This window comes from Protopterus annectens, chromosome 3.part0, assembly GCF_019279795.1.
Source record: "Protopterus annectens isolate FY-2018-M chromosome 3.part0, PAN1.0, whole genome shotgun sequence".
In the NCBI taxonomy this organism is placed as follows: domain Eukaryota; kingdom Metazoa; phylum Chordata; order Ceratodontiformes; family Protopteridae; genus Protopterus; species Protopterus annectens.
This window is the reverse complement of record NC_056731.1, coordinates 262116044-262138949: the sequence shown is the minus strand read 5'-3', so window position 1 is coordinate 262138949 and position 22906 is coordinate 262116044. Positions and strand designations below refer to the sequence as shown.

At 37.4% G+C, this 22906-nt stretch overlaps 1 protein-coding gene across 1 annotated transcript in view; it reads left to right on the top strand.

Annotated features, from left to right (window-relative positions):
* Positions 1-15763: 15763 nt before the first annotated feature.
* The window catches only part of TSPAN13 (tetraspanin 13), a 344204-nt gene continuing 337061 nt past the window's right edge, over positions 15764-22906 (top strand). Inside the window, exon 1 of the mRNA XM_044064742.1 lies at positions 15764-16147. Coding sequence (XP_043920677.1) covers positions 16085-16147 — 63 coding nt within the window. The 5' untranslated portion in view covers positions 15764-16084. The remainder of the gene's footprint in view (positions 16148-22906) is intronic.

Here is a 22906-nt window from a genome sequence, read left to right as displayed (position 1 = left end):
AAGAGGCACCAAAGGTTTATTAATTAAACAAAATGTTTAAGATTAAGAGATTTGCTAAAACGGTTATCAGAAAAGCAAAACGAGTATGTTTAAAGCAAAATTAGTGTGTCTAAAGCAAAATGGGCATGTTTAGAGTAAAACATGTACATGGAAAGTACAGTGGGCATGAAAAGAGATTAAATGAGCAAAACGAATATGATAAGGGCAAAAAGGGCACATTTAGCATAAACAGAGCAAAGCGACTACATGTTTTTTTGGCAAAGTGCTGTGTTTTGGCATAACTATGACTTTGTATTGTATCAACGGCATAACTAGAGTTATTTGAAGTATCTCAAAGTGTGTAAAAGTGTTTACAGTGCGTACTTATTATTGTGAATGTATTTTGAAGAGATTGTGTGCAAAGTGCAACTATTTTGTGATGTACAGTCAAACTACAGCCATTTCTAAAAGTTTCTTGTGCTGGGTGCATCTATTGTCAAAGTGCCGCCATTACAGAGTGTTTCTTGCACTGTAAAGAATTATCTAGCAATGTACCCCCATTCTGGGTAAGTTTTAATGTGCCATGTACTGTTTATTCGCATAGTGCAGTTACTTTGGCAATTTTGAGAGTATTAGAGTGCCCAAAAGACTTATTTCGCAAAGTTCAGTTACTCAGAGGCTTGTTGTGCTATTGGGCAAAATTACAAGTACTAGCATAAATTTCTGACATATGTGTATATGTGTGTGCTTGTGCATATTTGCAAAAACCTTCACTGGCATGTGTTAATATGGCAGACGGATTTCCAAAGCACTCACCACTTGTATTTGATCAGAATATTGCAGAGAATTGGAGAATATTTGAGCAAGAGTGCAATATTTTTATACAAGCAACTTATTCTGACAACGATGCATGCACCAGGGCATTCATTTTGGGTTGGGAGATTGGCAAAATGGTTAAAGTGTTTACCTTACAGATCCAGGGTGCAGGGTTTGATTCTCACATGGGGTAATTGGCTAGGCCTAAAATGGTCCATAAGGACAGCTAGCCTAGTACTAAACTATGAACTATGAACCAAGCTGGGTCAGAGGCCACTGAAAGAGAGTGTTCATTTGTGTATGCACCAGCAGTATATAAGGGAGAAGGTGAAAACTGTCATATTGTTGGACAGGCAGTATCAAGGGAAGACCCCGAGGGTTTGAAGCGCAAATTCAGGGAAATGCATGGGCGCCAGAACCATGCAGTGAGGGGGAAGGGGAGCCCCCTCCCCCCCACTTTTCCAGATCACCTCCCAACTGTCCCATTCTTTAGTTTTTAATTACTTTAATTTTTGTCTCGTTCTTTATTTTTGCTTTCGTGCTTTAGCAGCTAACGTCATTGCATGCGCGATGACATCAGCTCGGCGCATATATTTCCGGGTTTCTGACTGGTTTGGTGGCCATTTTAGCTGCTGCTGAAGGTTTTATTTAGCTCGGTGCACATATTTCCAGCTGGTTTGGTTTTGAATGCGAGCAGGAACGGACAAGTTTAGCTGCTGCTACCTGCTGCTGAAGGATTTCATTTTGGAAGCTGAAAATCATCGGAGGACGGGCTGTTGGGATTTACAGAGTGAGTAAGGTAGGTGTGTGTGTGTGTGTGTGTGTGTGTGTGTGTGTGTGTGTGTGGATACATTGTTTGCTTACAATGTCATAATGCTATACAGCCTAAATCTTCAAGACGTTAAGTTCTAAGGGTATGTAGCACATCACAGTTCAACATACAAAGACAAAGCTCTGACCAGAGGGACATTGGTAATGAAACCCAAACCATTTAACTAAAACGCACTTAAATGAGAAATGCTTTGCAATGGGAAATAATAGGAGGCATCAGTTTTGTCTCTACCATAATTAATCAAATGACACTATACTTTAAGTGTACTTTTTTGGGCATAGATAAGTATATTTAAAGGATTAGAGGCATACAGCGATCATGGGTTGTGAACATAAAGTGTTACTGTCTCATTTATTTAATTTGATCCTGTAAAGTTATAATAGAAGTTCTGATTAGTGATTTATAACTCACAGAATATTTGAAGGTTTTAAGTCTCTTAGAGAAAGACAATAACATTGATTAGTATGCACTCAGTACAATGTATGTAAGAGCCAAATAAGATTGATGTCATAAAAGGAGGAGGAGGTATTATGAGTCTGGCAAAAGAACAGCCGGATAAGACTGGGGGCATAAAAGGAGGAGGAGGAGGTGTTACACTAGCATAAGAATTTCAGAAAGCATGTGAAATACGAGAAAATGAAATTAATGCAGAATGTGGATGTTTATCATATTTTTTAAAAACAAATGCCATACCCTCATCTCTGTATAGAGGGGATCACTGAATCTGAACCCACTCATAGAAATCTTTCCAGATGGAAGGCATACTGATGCCAGTCTTTAAGAAGGGACATGGGGAGAGCTAGTACTGATTGCACATACATTGTTAACTGGCAAGCTGAGAGTCTGCTTACTTTAATTGGAAGGAATACCACAGAAATCATTTTCAATGTAGATAATGTTTTTTTTTTTTTTTTGCAAAAAGAATTCAAGAGTGTAAACATGGTATGAAAAGTCAAGAACTGGTGGCTATGGAGACATACAGTGAAATCTCAGTGATACAATGAGGAAACGCAACAAGCACAAGCACTAAAAAAAAAAAAAACAAGAATCAATTTGGTGTCTAGAAACGCAAAGATAAAAAAAAAATATTTTCTGTAAGACTGCATTACTCAAGCATATGAATTAAATGAATATGTATTCAGTACATGGATTATGGTGATCTGTCTATACTGGCTCCTGGAATTGTACAGTACAACATGCAGGAGCTAAAGTTTATTTCTCAGTATTGTTGATGGATATGGCCTACATTCCTGTGACCTTTATATATGAATGTGTATATTCACTTTGTGCCCTCAACCTGAATAGTATTGTAACAGAAAAATACAGTGTCAGAGTTCAACTCAAAGTGAATCAAAACCATAGAAATTCTTGATCAGAAAGACTGATGGATGCAGTGGAGCAGATCAGAAATATAACATGTTAGATGCTTTATATATTACAGAAAAGTGGAAGGCAGTTAAACTGGCAGTAGTTAAGTATTGGAAACTAATTTCAATCCTGATTTGTAAAAAACATTGACATGGAAGTAGAAAATTATGCTGGTTTCCTTAATGATGCTCCTTTTTCATCCTACACTAATGCTACATTTTTTAAGAAATGTGAAATATATATTTTGTTTGTGAGCATACAGATACCAAATTAAGTAAAGCTTTTTTAAGACAACTGGTTTTGAGAAATGTAGTGCTGTAATAACAAGCTGAGAGGTAAATGATTAATTTAGTGAACATGTTCAGCAAAAAGCACACCAAACAAAAAGCTGATTTTCTTACCAATTGCTTTTGCCATTTCAACAAACATGTCCATGGGCTTTCTTTAATAATATCACAACATAACCAACGTGACAACAAAACTATAGCTTTATTGTCTTATTGCATTTCTTTATATTGTAGACCCTCTGAAAGGTCATGCATTGTGTTTTTATATTTTATTACATTCCCCACTTTTGTTACTTTATTTATATTGACGGTGTTTAGCCTGGTACATGAAATGGTCTTTCTTGCACCCTTTTCAGCCATTACTTGGACTGTATGAACAAGGGTGCATCCCTTATATTATTCTATATATGGACATTTTTTTCAATAACCAGTTATGCAGCATGCTTTTGGGCTAAGGAAGAAATCTAAATTACCTGGAGAAAATGCACACAGAAAGACATGAAATTGTAGCTCTGTAAAAATGTACATATAATACCAATATAATTCACTATACAATGTACCAAAAGAATGGTCATGAATAGGTTTAAATTTACATTTGTGTTTATTAATCATGGGGATGTCTTGGAAGGAAGACTGCTAAAAGGAAAGAAACAAAACCAAGTTATTTATAAAGAAGTTATACAATGTAAAACGAGGGTGACTTCAGAAACAGTGTTCAGTGCATAAGGCTGATGTGTAGTGAAAAGCAGCATAGGCACCATTGCTCGGCGCATGTACTTCCAGCTGGTTTAGTTTTGAATGCGAGTGGGAATGGACGGTTTTAGCTGCTGCTACCTGCTGCTGAAGGATTTAATTTCGGAAGCTGAAAATCATTGGAGGACAGGCTGTTGGGATTTACAGAGTGAGTAAGGAAGGGGTGTGTGTGTGAAAATGCCCCCAATGGAATACATCTGGTGGCTAGAGATACTCAGGCTCAAACCTTGTACCTTGGGTACAGGTAAAATGAGCCTAAAGTCCCTAGCCACCATCACTTGTGAATGTGTGCCTCAGTGGTAAAACAAAACCTTTTATTCTAGCAATTTTCTAAGGTTATAAAATCAGTATTTGAAATGAGTCCCTATTTTGGGACTGTATTCCCCCATTATTGGCTTTGTTCTGTATTTTTGTGCTAAGAGGTTGAGAGCTATGGTGATAAGTGAGAACTGAATTCACTAAATGATATGATAGCCATTTAAGTTTATCTTCCTGTTTTTCAAGAAACTGCTGATTTAGTTTAGTGGTATGTTCCTCTGACTGTCGTGTGCAGTGTTCGGGGGCCAAGACTTGGCAATGAAATGCATGGTGATAACAATGTTTTATGCAAGCAACTTTCCAAAATTATATTTCTAAGGTTATAAAATCAGTATTTGAAATGAGTCCCTATTTTGGGACTGTATTCCCCCATTATTGGCTTTGTTCTGTATTTTTGTGCTAAGCGGTTCAGAGCTATGGTGAGAAGTGAGAACTGAATTCACTAAATGATATGATAGCCATTTAAGTTTGTCATCCTGTCTTTCAAGAAACTGCTGGTTTAGCTTAGTGGTATGTTGCTCTGACTGTAGTGTACAGCATTCTGGGTTCAAGACTTGGCAGTGAAATGCATGGTGGCAACAATATTTTATGCAAGCAATTTTCCATAATTATACAAGCAGTGTTTAAAATGTGTGCCTGGTTTTTGGCCTTTTGCCCCCCCCCCCCAATTGAAAATAAGTTCAAGAAGCTTTGCAACATGCCTATGGTTTACACTACTGTGATTCTGTATTTATATATTGTGTGTAGAAGTAGACTGTTATCATGGAAATGTTTTGAATAGGGCAGTTTTGTCATTATTGGTGCATGCATTTTGCTTCATTGCCTACTGGAAAAATGTTCAAACAATAAATTTAAAATGCAATTGTGTGTGGAAGTAGACTGTTATCATGGAAATGTTCTGAATAGGGCAGTTTTGTCACTACTGGTGCATGCATTTTGCTTCAATGCCTACTAGAAAAATGCTTAAACAATAAATGTAAAATGCAGTTGTGTGTAGAAGTAGACCTTTATGATGGAAATGTTCTGAATAGGGCAGTTTTGTCATTATTGGTTAATGCATTTTTGTTTCATTGCCTACTGGAAAAATGTTCAAACAATAATTTTAAAATGCGTTCTAACTTAAGTCTAACAAGTGTGCTGTATTATACAAGAAATATAATTTAATACAATCAGGAAGGTGAATCAAGGAATGCATACGTGTATGCATGACCCAAAAATGTGTTTGAAAACAGCCCAGTGGAAAGTGTGAAAGGCTTAAAATCATGGCAAGTTTTAAGCTTTACTCTTGTTACCAAAGCAATGGATGAAGGTAAAACAGTTCACACCACATTACCTTGACCTGGCCAGGCCTTTTGACACAATCCCCTACTCAGGTGTAGTACAAAAGATGAATAATGTAGGAGCAAACACATCACCAGCTGCATTGCCAACTTGGCTCACAGGATGCAGGAGATCAAAACAGGGGAAGAGACCAGTCACCAATGGAGTCCTCCAGGGTTCAATGCTGAGACTTTTTCTGTTTGACATATACATCTCAAAAGTAAAAGGAAATACCAAAGAGCTTTGGCCAGCTAAGTTTGAGATGACTGCAAACTAAGAGAAGTTATTGAATCCCCAAATGACTTAACCATCATGTAGGAAGGTTTGTCCCAAATAATAACTAGTTACAAAATCATGACAATGCCCTCTGAGAACTGATCCAATTGTTTGGCATTTGGAAACTTGTGTACAGTAACCTAACTTTTGACCAACATGTGCCCAGAGTCGTAAGAAAGCCTTTCTATATTTTACAGCTTATAAACAAATTGATTGTGACTAGATCTAGAGCTGTTGCTGTCCCCCTTTACAAAGCTCTCATTATGTCAATCATTTTGTATAATGCCCACTTTGGCATGCATCTGTCCAGCCCCATGCAACAATTGGAATATCTTCAGAGATACCTTACTAAAAGGATACAAGTCCTAAACAATAGGTCTTGTATGGACCACCTCAAAGATTTATTACTATACTCAGTATCCTACAGAGTGCTTAGAGGTGACATGTCTGGCTTACAAAGCATCCTCCGACATAATACAGATGGACCTACTGAACATCAGCAAGTCAAATGACATCAGAAATACTCAGTCCAGGTATCTAAACTGAATGTCATGGAGAGATGGATATATATCACAGAAGCTACCACTGTTGCGGAACAGACTATCCATAAAAATAAAGCAAAGCTCATCCAGCCATATTCAAATGCAACTTGGATCTAAGGATGGGTAATAGAAAATGTACTCCAGGATTTCCCCTCATGCCACTAATGGATAGTGGCAGTCTCTAAATGCTGCATCCCTTACATGGCCCCCTCAAATTATCTATGGAATGATCACAGTTGTTCTCACTAGGGCTAATATACAATTATCAGCCATGGGGATAGCTAAGACCAATCAGAAAATGTTAATTCAAGCACCAAAAGGGAATTGGCTAAGCTTAAAATGTCCTCCAAGTGAATCTATGTTGTGGTAGCAAATAGTTATAAAACAATTACCCTTTTTAGTTTGCTAAGTGCCCTGTCACCCTCCACCACCCCTCAGTCTTTAACAGCTTCCAGCACCTATGGGGAAATGTGCAACCCCAAGACAAATATTACATTAGAGAGGCATTTGTTTTACACAAGAGATCAGAAACCAGGGGAAACATTTGCAGCTTATATTACTGAACTGAGACCTTCTGTGTGGAGTCTGCATGTCCTCCCCGCGGTTGGGTGGGTGTTCGAAAGACATGTGTAAATGGGCGTGCCTTTGTTGAAGGTTGAATGTCGAGCTGGCACCTCAGCATTCATGAAAATCTACTGCCAATCATTAGCGGACGGGAGTTCCGTTGTGGCGACCCCTAACTGGGAATAGCCGGAAGACAAACAACAACATTACTGACCTGAGAAACAAAGCTAAAATGTGTCAGTTTGGTGACTTAAAAGATGAGTTAATAAAGGACAGGCTTGTGTCTGGTAGTAATAGTGCTGATGTGAGAAAGATTTTACTTCGTGACATTGATTTAACTTTTGAGTAAAGCCATTGAGATTTGTCAAATCCATGAAGTTGCAGAAAGACACACAAGTATGGTTGCAAGTGACAACAGCATGGTTTCAGCAAGCTCTACAGCAAATGTAGATAGCATGCAACACGTGACAAACAAAAGCAGGCCTAAGCATATGGCAGCCACAACCCCTGATGGTTCACCAGGGAAACCACATAGTTTTCCAGTAAGTTTTAAGAAAGGAGCATGCTCAGTGCAGTACAGGAGTGAGTCAGCAAAACCCAAATCCAGCTTTATTGTTAACTGTCATAATTGTGGTGTCAATCATGAGTCTAAAAGAGAAAAATGCTTAGCATTTGTTCAGCAATGCCACAAGTGTAGAAAATGGAACCATTTTTTCAAAAGTTTTGGAATCAAGTAAAACTCACACCATTATAGAGAAGGGTCACTCAAAAAAGCAAGTTGATCATATAGAGAGCTGCAATTCTACCTTCTATGTAGATGGTGTATCAGTAATTGGTGAAAAGGTTGAGGCAGTGAATTTGTTAGCAAAGAACGAAGTGTTTAGTACTGTCCAAATCAATGGTAAATCCACTGAGTTCAAAGTAGACACTGGTGTAAAGTGTAATGTTATATCAGAAGACACATTTGCTAAGGTAAGAACTAATGAACAACTCAATGTGGCTAGTAGTATGAAACTTGTTGCTTATGGAGGTGAACAAATTCCAACCAAAGGCTCAGCAGTGCTTTTATGTTATTTGGCTAGGACCTGTTACAGCCTGTTATTCTATGTCATCCAAAGACCTGTGCAATCATTATAGGGTCTCAGAGACTGTTTGATAATGAATCTGCTTTCTTTTATTAAAGAAGTTTATCATATAAGCAGATATCCTAGTTCCAATTTTTCTGAGGCCATTTTTACAGATTATGCTGATGTTTTTGATGACAAGTTGGGCAAACTTCCAGTTGTTCATTCCATGAAGTTAGATCCAGAGGTCAGTCCCGTAAAGCTCAGTTGGATAAAATGGTGCAGCAAGGTGTAATGTGTCCAGTTACAGAACCCGCTGAATGGGTGTCATCCATGGTAACAGCCCACAAAAAAGGCTCAGATAAAATCAGAATATGCATTGACCAAACAGATTTGAACAAAGCATTACAAAGACTGTATCATCCAATGCGTACAGTCAAAGAGGTCACAGCCCTAATACCAAATGCCACCGTTTTTTTCTGTCTTGGATGCAAAAAGTTAATTTTGGCAAGTTATGCTTGATCACAAATCCTCATTATTGACCACTTTCGGTACCCCGTTTGGGAGATATGGATTCCTGAGGATGCCATTTGAAATAAATTCTGCAAGTGAAGTCTTCCAGTGTGCAATGGAGCAAATTTTTTTCAAGTTAACCTTGCGCCATAATAGTAGATGATTTATTGGCTGGAGGCAATGGTGAAGCAGAGCATGACAGAGATTTCTAGACAGAGCACGTGAAGTGAACTTAAAGCTCAATCCTCTAAAAATGCAAATTTAGACTACCAAAATTTACATATGTGGTTCATTTATTTATCAGCACTGGCTTAAGACCAGACCCATATAAGGAAACAACTATTCTTCTGACATCAGCACCAGATAATATTCAAGCTCTACAGCATTTCCTTGGCATGGTCAACTATCTAGGTAAGTTTATACCAGACTTCAGCAAGTTGACAGCACCTTTAAGAGAGCTAATGTGCAAAAATGTTACATGGTCTTGGTTGGAACAGCACCAGAAGGCACTTGAAAACCTTAAGCAGAAAATTGCCACCCCACCTACATTAACAAACCAAGATGTCAATAAACCAGTCACTCTTTCCTTTGATGCTTCAAAATTTGGTCTTGGCACAGTTATTCTTCAAGAAGGCAGACCAGTAGCCTATGCATCTAGAACACTTACCCAAACTGAAATGCAATATGCTCATATTGAGAAAGAACTTTTGGCAATAGTATCTGCATGTTCAAAGTTTCATGATTATATCTATGGTCAAGCTATTCAGACTGAAACTGATCACCATCCTCTAGTTACTATTCTAAAGAAGCCTATGCATTCAGCTCCAGCGAGATTACAAAGAATGATGCTCAAATTGCAAAAGTAATATTGCAAAATGGTCCATACAAAGGGCACGCTTCTTTGTCTGGCTGATACCTTATCCAGATCACTGAGAAATACAATGGAACAGCTTGACACAGAGAATTTTGACTTTGACATAATGGCAGTGCATAATTTTTCTACCACAAGACTTGATGTGCTTACAGATCACACAAAGACTGATTCAATTTTGCAAAAGCTCAATCACTTCAGTAATGTTGGATGGCTGTCAAAGCAATATAGTGTACCACCTGAAGTGTAAACCTATTTTCCTTACAGAGATGAGATGTTGATGGAAGATAGAATTATTTTCAAAGATCCTAAAATTGTTGTTCCTGCTTCCTCACAACATTAATATATCCAGCTTTTGGATCGTGGTCATGCAGGTTCTGAATCTACCAAAAGAAGGATGAGAGAACTAGTATTTTGGCCTTCACTCGTGAAAGACATTGATAAAGTACTACTAAACCACATTTGCAAAGACAGCCACTTCAGCTAAGTCAAGCTCCTGAACTACATTGACATATTCGACTGTAACAATGAATATTACTTAGTATTAGTAGACTCTTATTCGAACTGGCTTGAGACTGATTTACTACCTAATCTAACATCCGTTACTGTTTTTACCAAATGAAATGTCATTTCTCAGTCTATGGTAGTCCACATAAAGGGGTCTATATTGAATTAATGAAAATCCTCTTGTGCGAATACGTAAACATCGACACGTATACAGCGAAGCGGCAGAAGAGAGAACGTCCAGAACCATGAAGATCCGAAGATTGAACTGCCATAGTTGTCCATGGCAGTAGGTGATTTTCTTATCCGGTATAGCTCCCTAAGGTAAGTGTGCAATAGTTACTGACCTTAGGGTTACGGTGCAGGTTAAGGTAAGTGCATATGTAGTGGTATGTTTAACTTAGATGTTAGGGTTAAAAATAGGGTTAAGTTTAGTGTATATGTAGTAATGTAGTTGAGTAGCAGAGTATATGCAGTAATTTTTTTTTTTACTTTTCGGGTGTTGTTTTTTATAGTTAGATGTATTTGTGTGTCATGTAGGTTTTATTAGGATATGGGATATGTAGGTGAAATGTAGGTATGGGTATAGTGTATTTTTTTTATTTTGTTTGGGTAGGCAGTATGTAGCGGGAGGTGGAGTTGGCCAACTATGAGGATTTGATGTTTTGTATTTTGCGGTTTTGTACGCTCGCTGTCTTTGTGTATCGCTGTGTGTGTGTCGAAGTTTACTTATTCGCGCAAGAGGATTTTCGGTAATTCAATATAAACCCCACATAAAGTTACTTCTGACAATGGTACTCAATTTACTAGCCCGTTGTTTCAGAACTTTGCAAGAGAATTGGACTTTGTAGGGGTTGGGAGGATGGCCTTATGGTTAAGGTGTTTGCCTTACAAACACAAGGTACAGGGTTTGAGTCTCACAAGGGATAATTGGCTAGGCTTAAAATGGCTCTCAAGGGCAGTTAGCCTAGTACTAATCTATGAACCTATGAACCTATAACATGTTACTAGTAGTCCAGAATATCCACAGTCAAATGGAGTAGATGAACGTGCAATGCAGAGTGCAAATTAATTACTTGAAAGGTCAAAGCATGATGACATCTATGTCTTTTTGAATTTACTTAATCTCAGAAACATACCCCGTGATGATATAGTTGGCTTGCCTGCTCAGAGTCTTCTGTCCAGGTAAACCAGAACAACACTGCCTATTAGTTCCAGTTTATCGGGGCCTAAAGCTAAAAACAACAGAACCATCAGAGCCAATGATTCAGGAAGCATTCTTTACAGAAGCCCAGTTATGATAAATCGAGCAGATTTCTTTGTCCACTATAAGAAGGAGAGACAGTGAGGATACAAAAGGTGAAAGGTTTCGACCGTATTGGTCAAGTAACAGGTATATATACCGAGCCGTGATCCTACTTCATAGAATCTGAGGGTGTGGAGTACAGGAGAAATTGCAGACATTTTCCTGTACCAAAATCATTATTACAACATTGTTCATGTGATACAGACTCTAAAACTCAGAGCAATTCAGACAATGCCCCTGTTCCAGAACATGTCTTACCTTCTACTTCCATTCCTGATGATGTTCCCGATATTCCTAAGGCTGAACATTCAGCAGACGGTTCCAGTTGCTAAGTCTAATTCTCAGTTTTATGTCGCATGATTTGGTTGTACTTCCATACCTAGTGTGAAAAACACAGCAACCTGGACATAACTGTAAGTATCTATTTGGTTTAATTGCATGAAATGGAACTATTTGTATTGTTTCCATGTCAACTGATATTCTCAGCATTGCATGATCTATTTCTCAAGCAGGGAGGATGTAGAGCAGAGTGTGTGTGCTGTGTGTTGTGTGTTTAAGAAACATATCAAGGAATGAATATGCACATATAAATACTGGGCACGTGCTATTCCCAGTGCCATTTGAAAGTGCAGCCAGAGAGTGAGCATGTAAGAATGAATGTAGCTAGTTTGTATATAAATTACCTAAGTTGAAATTAATAAGCTTTAATTGTGATGTGTTTGTACCTAATAAAGCTGCTTGAACAGAACCCACAAATACTCATCTATTACATCCTGACTAGATGAGCGACAGTTATAATAATGGATCTTTTTCAGATGGATGGGACATAATTTTCAGTTATTGATGGCTGATTTGAAAGAAGACAAGGAAGGCTAGTGCTTCTATACTTGTTTGGAGGAACTCAGTGGGAAGTAGTTTTTTTTAGCTAGTAATTTTTTTATGGTTGATGTTGGGATGAGCTGAACACTAAAAGACAGTGTGTTTTTCAAGAATAGATGGAACATGAAGTGAGGTGGTCCAATGAACTGACTGGACAAAATGAGTTTTGAACTGAGTAGCAATGGACTCTTTGTTGTTTGAAGTAGAAGGACTAGGTGTAGTGGTATGGCCAGGGTATAATAGTTTATTTAGACAGGACCAAAAAAGCTTGGTGTTGTTTTGGTACTTTTTTGAAGATTACTGTAGTATGATTTCTTGTCAGATTTAACAAAGGATCTTGGTAGGGTTTCTGAGATTTTTTGTTAGGCATGTTGTGTTTTCTTCTTATACCATTCTTTCCATGTTTTATCTCTTTGCAGCATGAGCTGTTTGGTCGCTTTTGTCAGCCATAGCACTGTGTTAGATTTTAGCCTTCTTGTCCTAACTGGTGCTAAATCATTTAGTATTTTTAGGAAGGTGTAGCTGAAGTGGGTAACTGCTTCATCTAGGGGGCATTACTCTTAACACGTTCTAGTTGTAGCAGGACAGGGCTGCAATAGATGTATCTTTATCAAATTTGGTTAAATTGCACACTTGTTTAATAGATTATTTGTTTGGGTGAACCATGTTTTTGTCTGATCACATAGGTTGGGAGGTGGTCACTTATAGTATCTGGTAAGCAACCACAAGATGTTATATTATGGGTATTATGGGGTTTGTTTGTCAATATCCAGTCAAGTGTGAACTGCTAGTTAGTGCTTTTGTTGATTCTGGTGGTGAAGCTTATTAGTTTAAACTTTCAAAATTTCATTTTAACGTATTGCACCCATAACATTGCAGAAGCATTATTTCTATCAACTTAACATAAACAGCTATTTTCTTCACATTTTCACGTGCTGTAAAGGCTGTGTATACATATATATATGTATATATATATATATATATATATATATATATATACATATATATATATATATATATATATATATATACATATACATACATATATATATATATATATATATATATATATATATATATATATATATATATATATATATATACATATACATATATATATATACATATACATATACATATATATATATATATATATATATATACATATACATATATATATATATATATATATATATATATATGCTCAAATGAACAAATGTGTTCAATTCTTATGTAAACCTGTAGATATTTGACAAATATCATATAATCGGAACTTTTCTCCCCAGGTCTCTACTGAAAATGTTTTGTTTACCCAGTTGGACGTTGGACTCTCCTGGTTATCTAAAGTAAAATAAAATAAATAAAAATTAGTAACAACTACTGAAGAATGCTAAAGCCACATGAGGATAAGATAATTTTGTTCATTTTTTTGGCTATATTAGTCCTTTAGGAGGTGCTTCCTTTGATGAAGCCAATTAACTAAGCTGCTGAACATGGCATGCTATTCATTAAAAAGTGGTGCTGGCAAAGCTATGCAACTGCATACCTCTCAGCTGTCCAGATTTTTGCAGAATGTCAAGATTTTTGTCTCATATTTTTGGTCTGTAAAAACAGAATAAACTAAAACAATGGATTTAAATGATGGACTTTTTTTAAATGGTTAGAGTGTACTGTAATTACTTGTAATTCATTACAATTTGTTATTATGGGTAATTAATTAATTATTTTAATTAATTTTAATTGATGTTAATATTTAAGGGTCGGGTTCAAAGTTTAGAATTGTTCTGAGGATGTCCCCAAATAGAGGGAAGAAAGCGCTTAACCTTGGTTTTAACAATAAAGCTTTCGGACTACTCATTGTTGTCATATTTTTGGTCTGTTCTTCATAATATTTGTGTTTTTCTGGCAAATCACTGGGATAATCTGAGGATTTACATCACTAAATAATGACATACATTTGAGTTTCGGACTTCATCTCCTTCAGAAAAAGTATGCTAAAACAAACCATGTCACTCTAGCAACTTTCTAAGTCTATAAGAACACTATTTAAAATATGTCCCTGTTTTTGGGCCTTTGTCTCCCCACTTTGCTGGGCTTTGTCCAGACTTCTTGCACTAAGAGGTTGAGAGGTGTGCTGTGCAGTAGGGTAGAATCACATACTGTAATGCTTTAAATTCTTATGTATGCGGATGAATTTCTATGTGTTCAGTGAAATGATTAACACACAATTGTATTACAGCTTTCTTCTTTCGGCTTTTCCCGGTTAGGGGTCACCACACCGGATCATCTGTTCGCTCATGATTGGCAATGGACTTTTATGGTGTCGAGTTGCCAGCCCGGCGCCCTACCTTCCACAGAAGGCACACACACGCACACACTCACACCTAGGGCCAATTTAGAGTGTCCAATCCACCTACTGCATGTCTTTGGGATGTGAGAGGAAACCGGAGCACCCGGAGGAAACCCACGCAACTACAGGGAGGACATACAGACTCCGCACAGAAGGCACCCCATATAGCTTTAAAGTGGAAAATTACTGTACTGGAGCTGACTTATACACCCCCTCCCCCCAGTAAGAGAGGCTGTTCTTGTTATTTGTTTAATCCGATATTATGTTACAATCTGTTTTGCTAATGCTATTTATTTATATTTGTTAAATGGAGTAAAACACAGATCCAAGACAACCTATTTCACGTTCAGCCCCAAGGTGCACAAAAACACAAATGCATACAAATACATAAAATATAAGTAGTAGAAAAACAAAACTGCAATCACATACATAATATAAGCAGTACAAAAACAAAGGAGTGCCAAACACTTGCACAAGATAAATGCTAACATTTGGAAAGTAAACGGATATTAACAACAGCACCCTGGCTTATGTGTGTAATGAAATTAGTTCAATAAACATGGCCTGTGATAATTAACCCAGTAAAACAGATCTGAGTGTTAACTGTACACATGTAGCTCTGGAAGTATGAAAATAGAGATGGAGAGGTCATAAATATTAACTGCAATGATTCAGGTCGTCAGATTTAGCCGTCCTTCTGCTACGTTTACTGACCTTCCTCATAAAGTCCAACCTGTTTATGGGTCATACATTAAACTAAGCCTGTCCAAATACTTCCTTCACGCAATTGTTTGGGAGGATTCTGTTATATAAAGACCTTCTACTGAGAAAATTTTCTTTCTGACCATCTGCTATGATTTGTAGTAATCACAGGTGGAGACGTATGGGAGAAGTTATAGACAGCTTAGTAAGGATGACGAGAAGAATAAGTGAGGTGGACAGTTCATGACTAGTATGACGAGGGTGAAGGGGGTGCAAGGTGTTAGTGGGGTGTGAACTACTACCTATATAGTCAGGAGTTTATGAATTTAATTATAAAATGTCCGTGCACACATATGATTGAAAGGGTTTTGAGAAGTAGCAACTAACTTATCCAGATAAGAAATAAATAATTATTTATATTTGAAACTCTTGGTCATCGTCTGTAACGGCACCTCCGCTTTAAGATTATTCTGGGTGGTAGATACTGTTTTGATTAAAATAATTTTTGGGGGTATACTTAACAAAAAAGACACTACTGGAATACTACTGAGTCACCCTCTCACGGATTTGAATCCGGAGGGCACGGCCTTGGCTTAGGTAACATATCACTTCTTGGCTTCCTGCCCCGAGACGGAACGTGCTTGCGTAGTTAGCTGAATTGTTGAACGGGAAATACCTATTGTCACGCTGGAGAAATATTTTATCTTATTTTTCGGGTTTGGACAACAAACTATATTTAGTGGCGGTCTGTTGTATTGTTAGCTGATAACGTCAGTGTTTTTTTTTTTTTTGGAAAAATAATTAATTTAGTAGTAAAGTAAAAGGAGAAACAAATCAACCATGATTTGCGGCAGTTTCACCTGCTCTAAGAACTCCCTATGCGCCCTGAACATCCTTTATATTGTAAGTATTCTTTGCATTAATTTCTGAAATTGGGACAGTAGGACTCGAATGTTTGGAAACGCAGTGTCCACCGTGAAATTTGAGCTTTGTTTAAATAATTGCGTGCTTATCCTTTTAGTTTCTTGTCGGCTGTACCTGCAGAGTATAATGAATTTCTAATATCCAGCGAAGGCTACTTAATAAGACATCCCCTTTTTAATGCGACCCGAGTGTTGCCAGATGTCTTCTTTATTTACTTTCTTTGTCCATTTCGGAAGCGTGCGTTGTATGTTTTTTTCGCTTTCAAACAGGTATACTGCATCATTTAATGACCGAGGAATCCGTATGTTAGGTGTGGACTTGGCACACGTTATTCAGCAGCATTGTCCCCGTATACCAAGTTGGACTTGCTTATCTTTATTTAGTCTGTGTTTTAAAGTAGACGTTTGCTTACTAAGATGCCAGCTATCGTTGTTAAGTCTTTAATTTGCTAGGATGTCTCACCACTTGCTCACAAATGTCACTGTCATACCTTTCGGCTGTCCCGGAAATTGCCTGATTATTTAATTTTCTTTCTTTCAATGCATGTTAATTCGCAACACCACTGTTTGGAGCTAATGTCCGATATTATTTATTAACTACCCATTATGAAAACGCACAATAGTGTGAATATATTAATACCAACTTTTAAGTGAATTGCGCAGGGATTTTTAACATGCAGTTGCTTGGTTTTGGCTCTCTTTTATGTTGTGACACAAGACATTGAGTTCTTCGGTTACTTTGTTTTGTGTTGTGTTTAAGGTTTGATTTGGTATGGTGAATGCACACATCTGTGATTGCCCTGTTCACTATAGATTATTTTGTAACCTTTGTCCTTCCTGCCTCTGTTTTGCTATTGAATATCAGCTTCTGTTTGCACTTTGTTCGTACTACTTGTCCAAAGACAGTGCAGTTTTCCTAATGATGGCTAGTTTTTCCCTTTAAAAGGGAGCAGTTGCATCGTAATTTGATATAAGTTTGACTGGGTTCTGTCATAGTTTATTTAGTCTTTGGTATAGATTCGTAGGTGTTTATTAGGCTAACGACCACAAGGGCCTTTCTAAGCCTAGCCATGCACCACAAATCTGACAAGGTTTGATACCCTTTATTAGAGTATGCATGGTCCTGGGAGATGAACCATTTACAGGTCACCTGTGTCCATTAGAGACATAGGTGCCAAAACAGGTATGATGATGAGTGAAATGCCAATTGAGGTGCTGTCATTACTGGTATTGTTCTTGTGGTGTCTAGGTACTGGAAAGTGGGTTAATTAGTGTTATTGATGGCAGTAGCTGTTGATTCATTGTAAGTGGCTGTAGTTGTAACATAAAAGGGATGGATTGCTTTGTGTACCTTGGACTATATATCCTTGGTCTGCATACTGTAATGATACTATAGTTTATTGAACTTCTTGTGATAGTAACTGTATGCCTTACAAAGGAAGAATGCTGATTTCAGAAATGTTACTATTTAAAAAGAGGCACACCGTATCCTAGTAGAGAACAAACGCTAAATGTATTACAAAGAAATATTGAAGAATTTCTGCCATTTTTGGAGGAATGTGTGGACATTTCTCTATTTTGTCATTTACTTTTCAGAATGGTACCATTTGCAGATGTGTGTGCGCGTGCATATGTGTGCGTATATGTGTGTGTATATAAAAAAAAAAATATATATATATATATATATATAATGTGTGTGTGTATGTGTGTGTGTGTGTGTATATATATATATATATATATATATATATATATATATATATATATATATTGTATATAATATGTTGTGTCTTTCGGCTTTTCCCGGTTAGGGGTCGCCACAATGGAACACTGGTCCACTAATGGTTGGCAGTAGATTTTTACGTGCCGAGTTGCCAGCCCTGATGCACAACCTTCAAAGAAGGTACGTCCAGTCACGCACATCTCCAGACAGAAGACACTCTAGCTGAGAATCGAATGGGACAACGTCTTACTGTCAGGCGGCAGCACCACTACCGCAGTCTATATATATATATATATATATATATATATATATATATATATATATATATATATAATCTATATATCTATATTATATATTTATATCCACAAAAAACGATAAAATCTCACAGAAAATACAAAATAACCACCAAAAGGAAGCAGCAATTCAATCAAGATAAAGGCTTTTTCCAGCTAGTAATCCAAACGTCAATGCTGAGTTAGAACTTCTTTATTTCAAAGAACAAAATGTGAGCGCTTTCGCAGAGATACTCTCCGCTTCTTCAGACATTACAAAATCAAGCAGCCATCATCAGTTATATAGCAAACATCAATGAAGCAATGATTCAATTAACCAAATTAGCTACAATCTTAAAATTACTACTTGGTAGTACTGTTGAAACAGCTTGCCTCTATAAAAACTTAAAAACACATTAGATACCAAAGTATCCTATATGACACTTAACAAAAAGTGTACCAACTAAAACAGAAACATAAACATTGCGATGATACATAACTTTAAAATAAATATGTATATAACCCTTAAAATATGAATCTTGAGCCCATCTACCGGAGGGCTCTGGCTTTAAGAACATTGCGATGATACATAACTTTAAAATAAATATGTATATAACCCTTAAAATATGAATCTTGAGCCCATCTACCGGATGGCTCTGGCTTTAAGAACTGGCTTAATAGTAACACTTTCATTTAGACCCCTCCCCCTGTGTGCTGCCAGTCTAAAGATCCATTTTAACTCAGCCTGTTCTGTTAAATTAACAATATCACCCAGCCTAATTTTAGGATATTGTACATGCAATACTTGATAATAAAATATATGGTCAGATCCTTCTAAAAGTGTATGCTTAGCTAACGCACTACAATCTTGCTTCCTTTCCAAACAATATACATGGTCTCTAATCCTCTCTCTTAATGATCTGTTGGTCTTACCAACATAGTATTTAAAACATTTGCCACAGTGTGCAACATACACAATATTGCGCGTGTTGCAAGTACTGCGATTCCTCAATTCCCATAGATATCCTGTATCCGGGTTCTTAAAGAAACGGGATTCATCTGTAAATATACATTGCGGACAACTACATTTCCTTGTGCCAAATGGCACAAAATTTTCCACTGACGATGGAAAAGCATCTATATTCCTATAGCAAAGATGTTGCTTTAAACATTTCATATTTTTATAAGTAAACAATGGTTTGTCTCCCACTAAGTTTCTTGTTTTTTCATCAACCAATAAAATATTCCAGCTAGCCACTATTGCTTGTTTAATCTTATCTGTGTTGCCACCGAATGGTAGCAACACTGATAAAGATCTATTAGAGCCAGCGGCTGGAACAGTTTCTATCTTTTTCTCTGAGAAATAAGGTTTGGCTCTAGTGCCCCTCATCCCCGATACTTCAGCGTATCTCTCAACTATAAGTTTTGCCTCATAGCCACTGGACAAAAATCTGATTTTAGTCTATCCAACTCGCCTTGTAATCTCGCTTCCTCACAGCACAATCGTGATGCTCTGATTGCCTGCCCTTTCACAATATTCCCAAATATGGATGGATTGTGCATGCTATTCCTATGCAAAAAAGAAGCTCTATAACAAGCCTTCCTATAAACAGTGGTTTTAAACTCAGAACCCTCTTTATACACAGATACATCCAAAAAATCAATGCTTTTCCAAGAATGTGTTACAGTAAATCTAAGAAATGAACTACTGCTATTCAAGTTCATATGAAAGGACATGAGACTATCCACAGTGCCATGCCAAATTAAAAAAAGATCATCCACAAAACGCCTATAAAACAGAATTTGGCCATTGCCTAGCAAATGGTTCCTTTCCCATGCCACCATGACCAAATTCGCATAGGCGTTGGCACAGCATTGACGTTTGGATTACTAGCTGGAAAAAGCCTTTATCTTGATTGAATTGCTGCTTCCTTTTGGTGGTTATTTTGTATTTTCTGTGGGATTTTATCGTTTTTTGTGGATATATCTACAGGGGTCCTGGGCCATGGAAGGAGCATCTAATGAACATATGAACACTACCAGTTAATCTGGATCCAATGGTAGGCTGCGGAATTTTCTGACAAACATTCCAAATCCTTTGTTACAAGTTGATATGAATGATTCCAGCAATAACATCAATAGTAATGATAGCAACAATGGTAATGATCGTTTAATAAAGACACTGAAAAGGGACATAGAGGACAATGTTTATAAATTTAAACGTCTACAATGTCAGAGATACCACTTAGAGGCGTACCTTGAGCATAATGTCATTCCAAGAGGTCTAAGAATATTGAATATGCCGACTTACGGCAATTTGTATCCCGAACTTTTGACCAAATGGTAGCAGATTAATTTAGGGGCCAGCAGGGCCTATCTTCAACCACAAGAATTTAATATACATGACACAATAATAAAACAGCAGAATGAGCTGAAAGGTGCTTATGGACATGACTTGACAGAATGTTTTTTACATGAAATGGTCGATAAAATACAGAGATATGAAAAGAATCTTTTAGAAGTCAAGAAAAAGAAGTTAATAAGAGATCTACAAGATTTTAGTAGAAATAATGTATTTGTTTGGCCAAAAAACAACAACGTAACTAGTGTGTCCAATGTACAAGCCCATGGAAGTCATTCAGAGTCCCTGAGAGGTTCGAGACGTTGGCAAAGAGGATTGACATCTGCCTTAACCAATGAAAACAGGCGAGTGGAACAGGAACAGCGCACGAGTCCTAGGTCTGAAGAGGCGGGGCAAAGGCGAGTAGTGGTTGAGGAAATAACATCAGAGAACGGTTTGAATGTTCAAGACAACCCTTGTTCTCCAACGCTACCACTTTCTGTATATTCTACACTGGTAGAATCCATGACAGGTCTTAAACAACAAGAGGCAGCTGAAGGCTCGCTTCGTCCTAATTTAGATGTTAGGCATAAAATACCAGTGGAAAAGGCCCCTATTGTAAATTTTCCATCTGTCCCCCTCCCGATAAGAACAGGGAGGAAGAGGCCGCTCGATATGGACGAGCCGAGAGTGCAGAAACGGCGGGAGCAGTCGCATGTTCAGCAGGTGTGTACATTAACAAAACTCTGGAATCGGGTAACCTAGTATGGAATCGGGTAACCTAGTATGGAATATTTCTAAGTATAGGTTATCAAGACATGAGATTAACTTGTTGAACAAAGGGACTAGTTTTATTCCTTCAGCTAATATTGATATAAGTGATGCAATTTTAGCTGTAAAGGTCTTTGCTCGAAACTTGGCAGTGAAGTTAATGTTTGGGGATGTTTCCTCAAATTAATTTCATTCGTTTAAACGAAGAAGTACTTTTATGCCTCATCTTCCAGCAAATGTTGAGTTATTTGTCAAAGCAGTGGAAAATGACTTCTATGGAGGCTTTGAGACCTTCCAAAGAACTAATGTCAGTAATTTAACAATGGAGGAAAAGTCAGCACTGCATGATTTGAAACAGAATATGAACATTGCTATATGACCTGCTGACAAAGGAGGCCCGATTGTTGTCATGGATAGTGTGTATTATAAAGAGACCATGACAAGACCATGACAAAAATGTTGAACACTGATGCTTATAACAGGGTCTCTCCTGACTTAGTGCAAGGTATTAATTTAAGTCTGCACAGAATGTTTCATGAATGTAAAGGTTTGGGTCTGTTGGAATTATGAGTTATGTAATTATTTCTTGGTTGAGCATCCAGTAATACCTAGAATGTATGGGCTTCCCAAAATACATAAGAATCCTTTGCAACCTGCTTTTAGGCCCATTGTAGCTGGAGCAGGTTGGCTCACTGAGCCGATGTCTATTTATATAGATTTTGAATTAAAACAAGTACTTCAGAGGTATACCTATGTATTAAGGGACACTGAACAGCTTTTATCAGATTTATATGATTTTGCTAGGAACGTTGACTCAATACAAGATCTATTATTAGTCACAATGGATGTAGAATCATTGTTTACTTGCATTCCTAATGAAAATGGAGTTAAGATGGTTAGGGATTTGTTATTGGATAGTGGTTTAGTTGACGTTGTTAAGGCAGACTTTATTACTCTATTACTTGAAACAGTTTTGGAGAACAATGTGTTTTTCTTTGATGAAGGTTGCTATTTACAGAAGAAAGGGATAGCGATGGGCACTAGCTGTGCCAACGCCTATGCGAATTTGGTCATGGTGGCATGGGAAAGGAACCATTTGCTAGGCAATGGCCAAATTCTGTTTTATAGGCATTTTGTGGATGATCTTTTTCATTTGGCATGGCACTGTGGATAGTCTCATGTCCTTTCATATGAACTTGAATAGCAGTAGTTAATTTCTTAGATTTACAGTAACACATTCTTGGAAAAGTATTGATTTTTTTGGATGTATCTGTGTACAAAGAGGGTTCTGAGTTTAAAACCACTGTTTATAGGAAGGCTTGTTATAGAGCTTCTTTTTTGCATAGGAATAGCATGCACAATCCATCCATGTTTGGGAATATTGTGAAAGGGCAGGCAATCGGAGCATTACGATTGTGCTGTGAGGAAGCGAGATTACAAGATGAGTTGGATAGGCTAAAATCAGATTTTTTGTCTAGAGGCTATGAGGAAAAACTTATAGTTGAGAGATACGCTGAAGTATCGGGGATGAGGGGCACTAGAGCCAAACCTTATTTCTCAGAGAAAAAGATAGAAACTGTTCCAGCCGATGGCTCTAATAGATCTTTATCAGTGTTGCTACCATTCGGTGGCAAC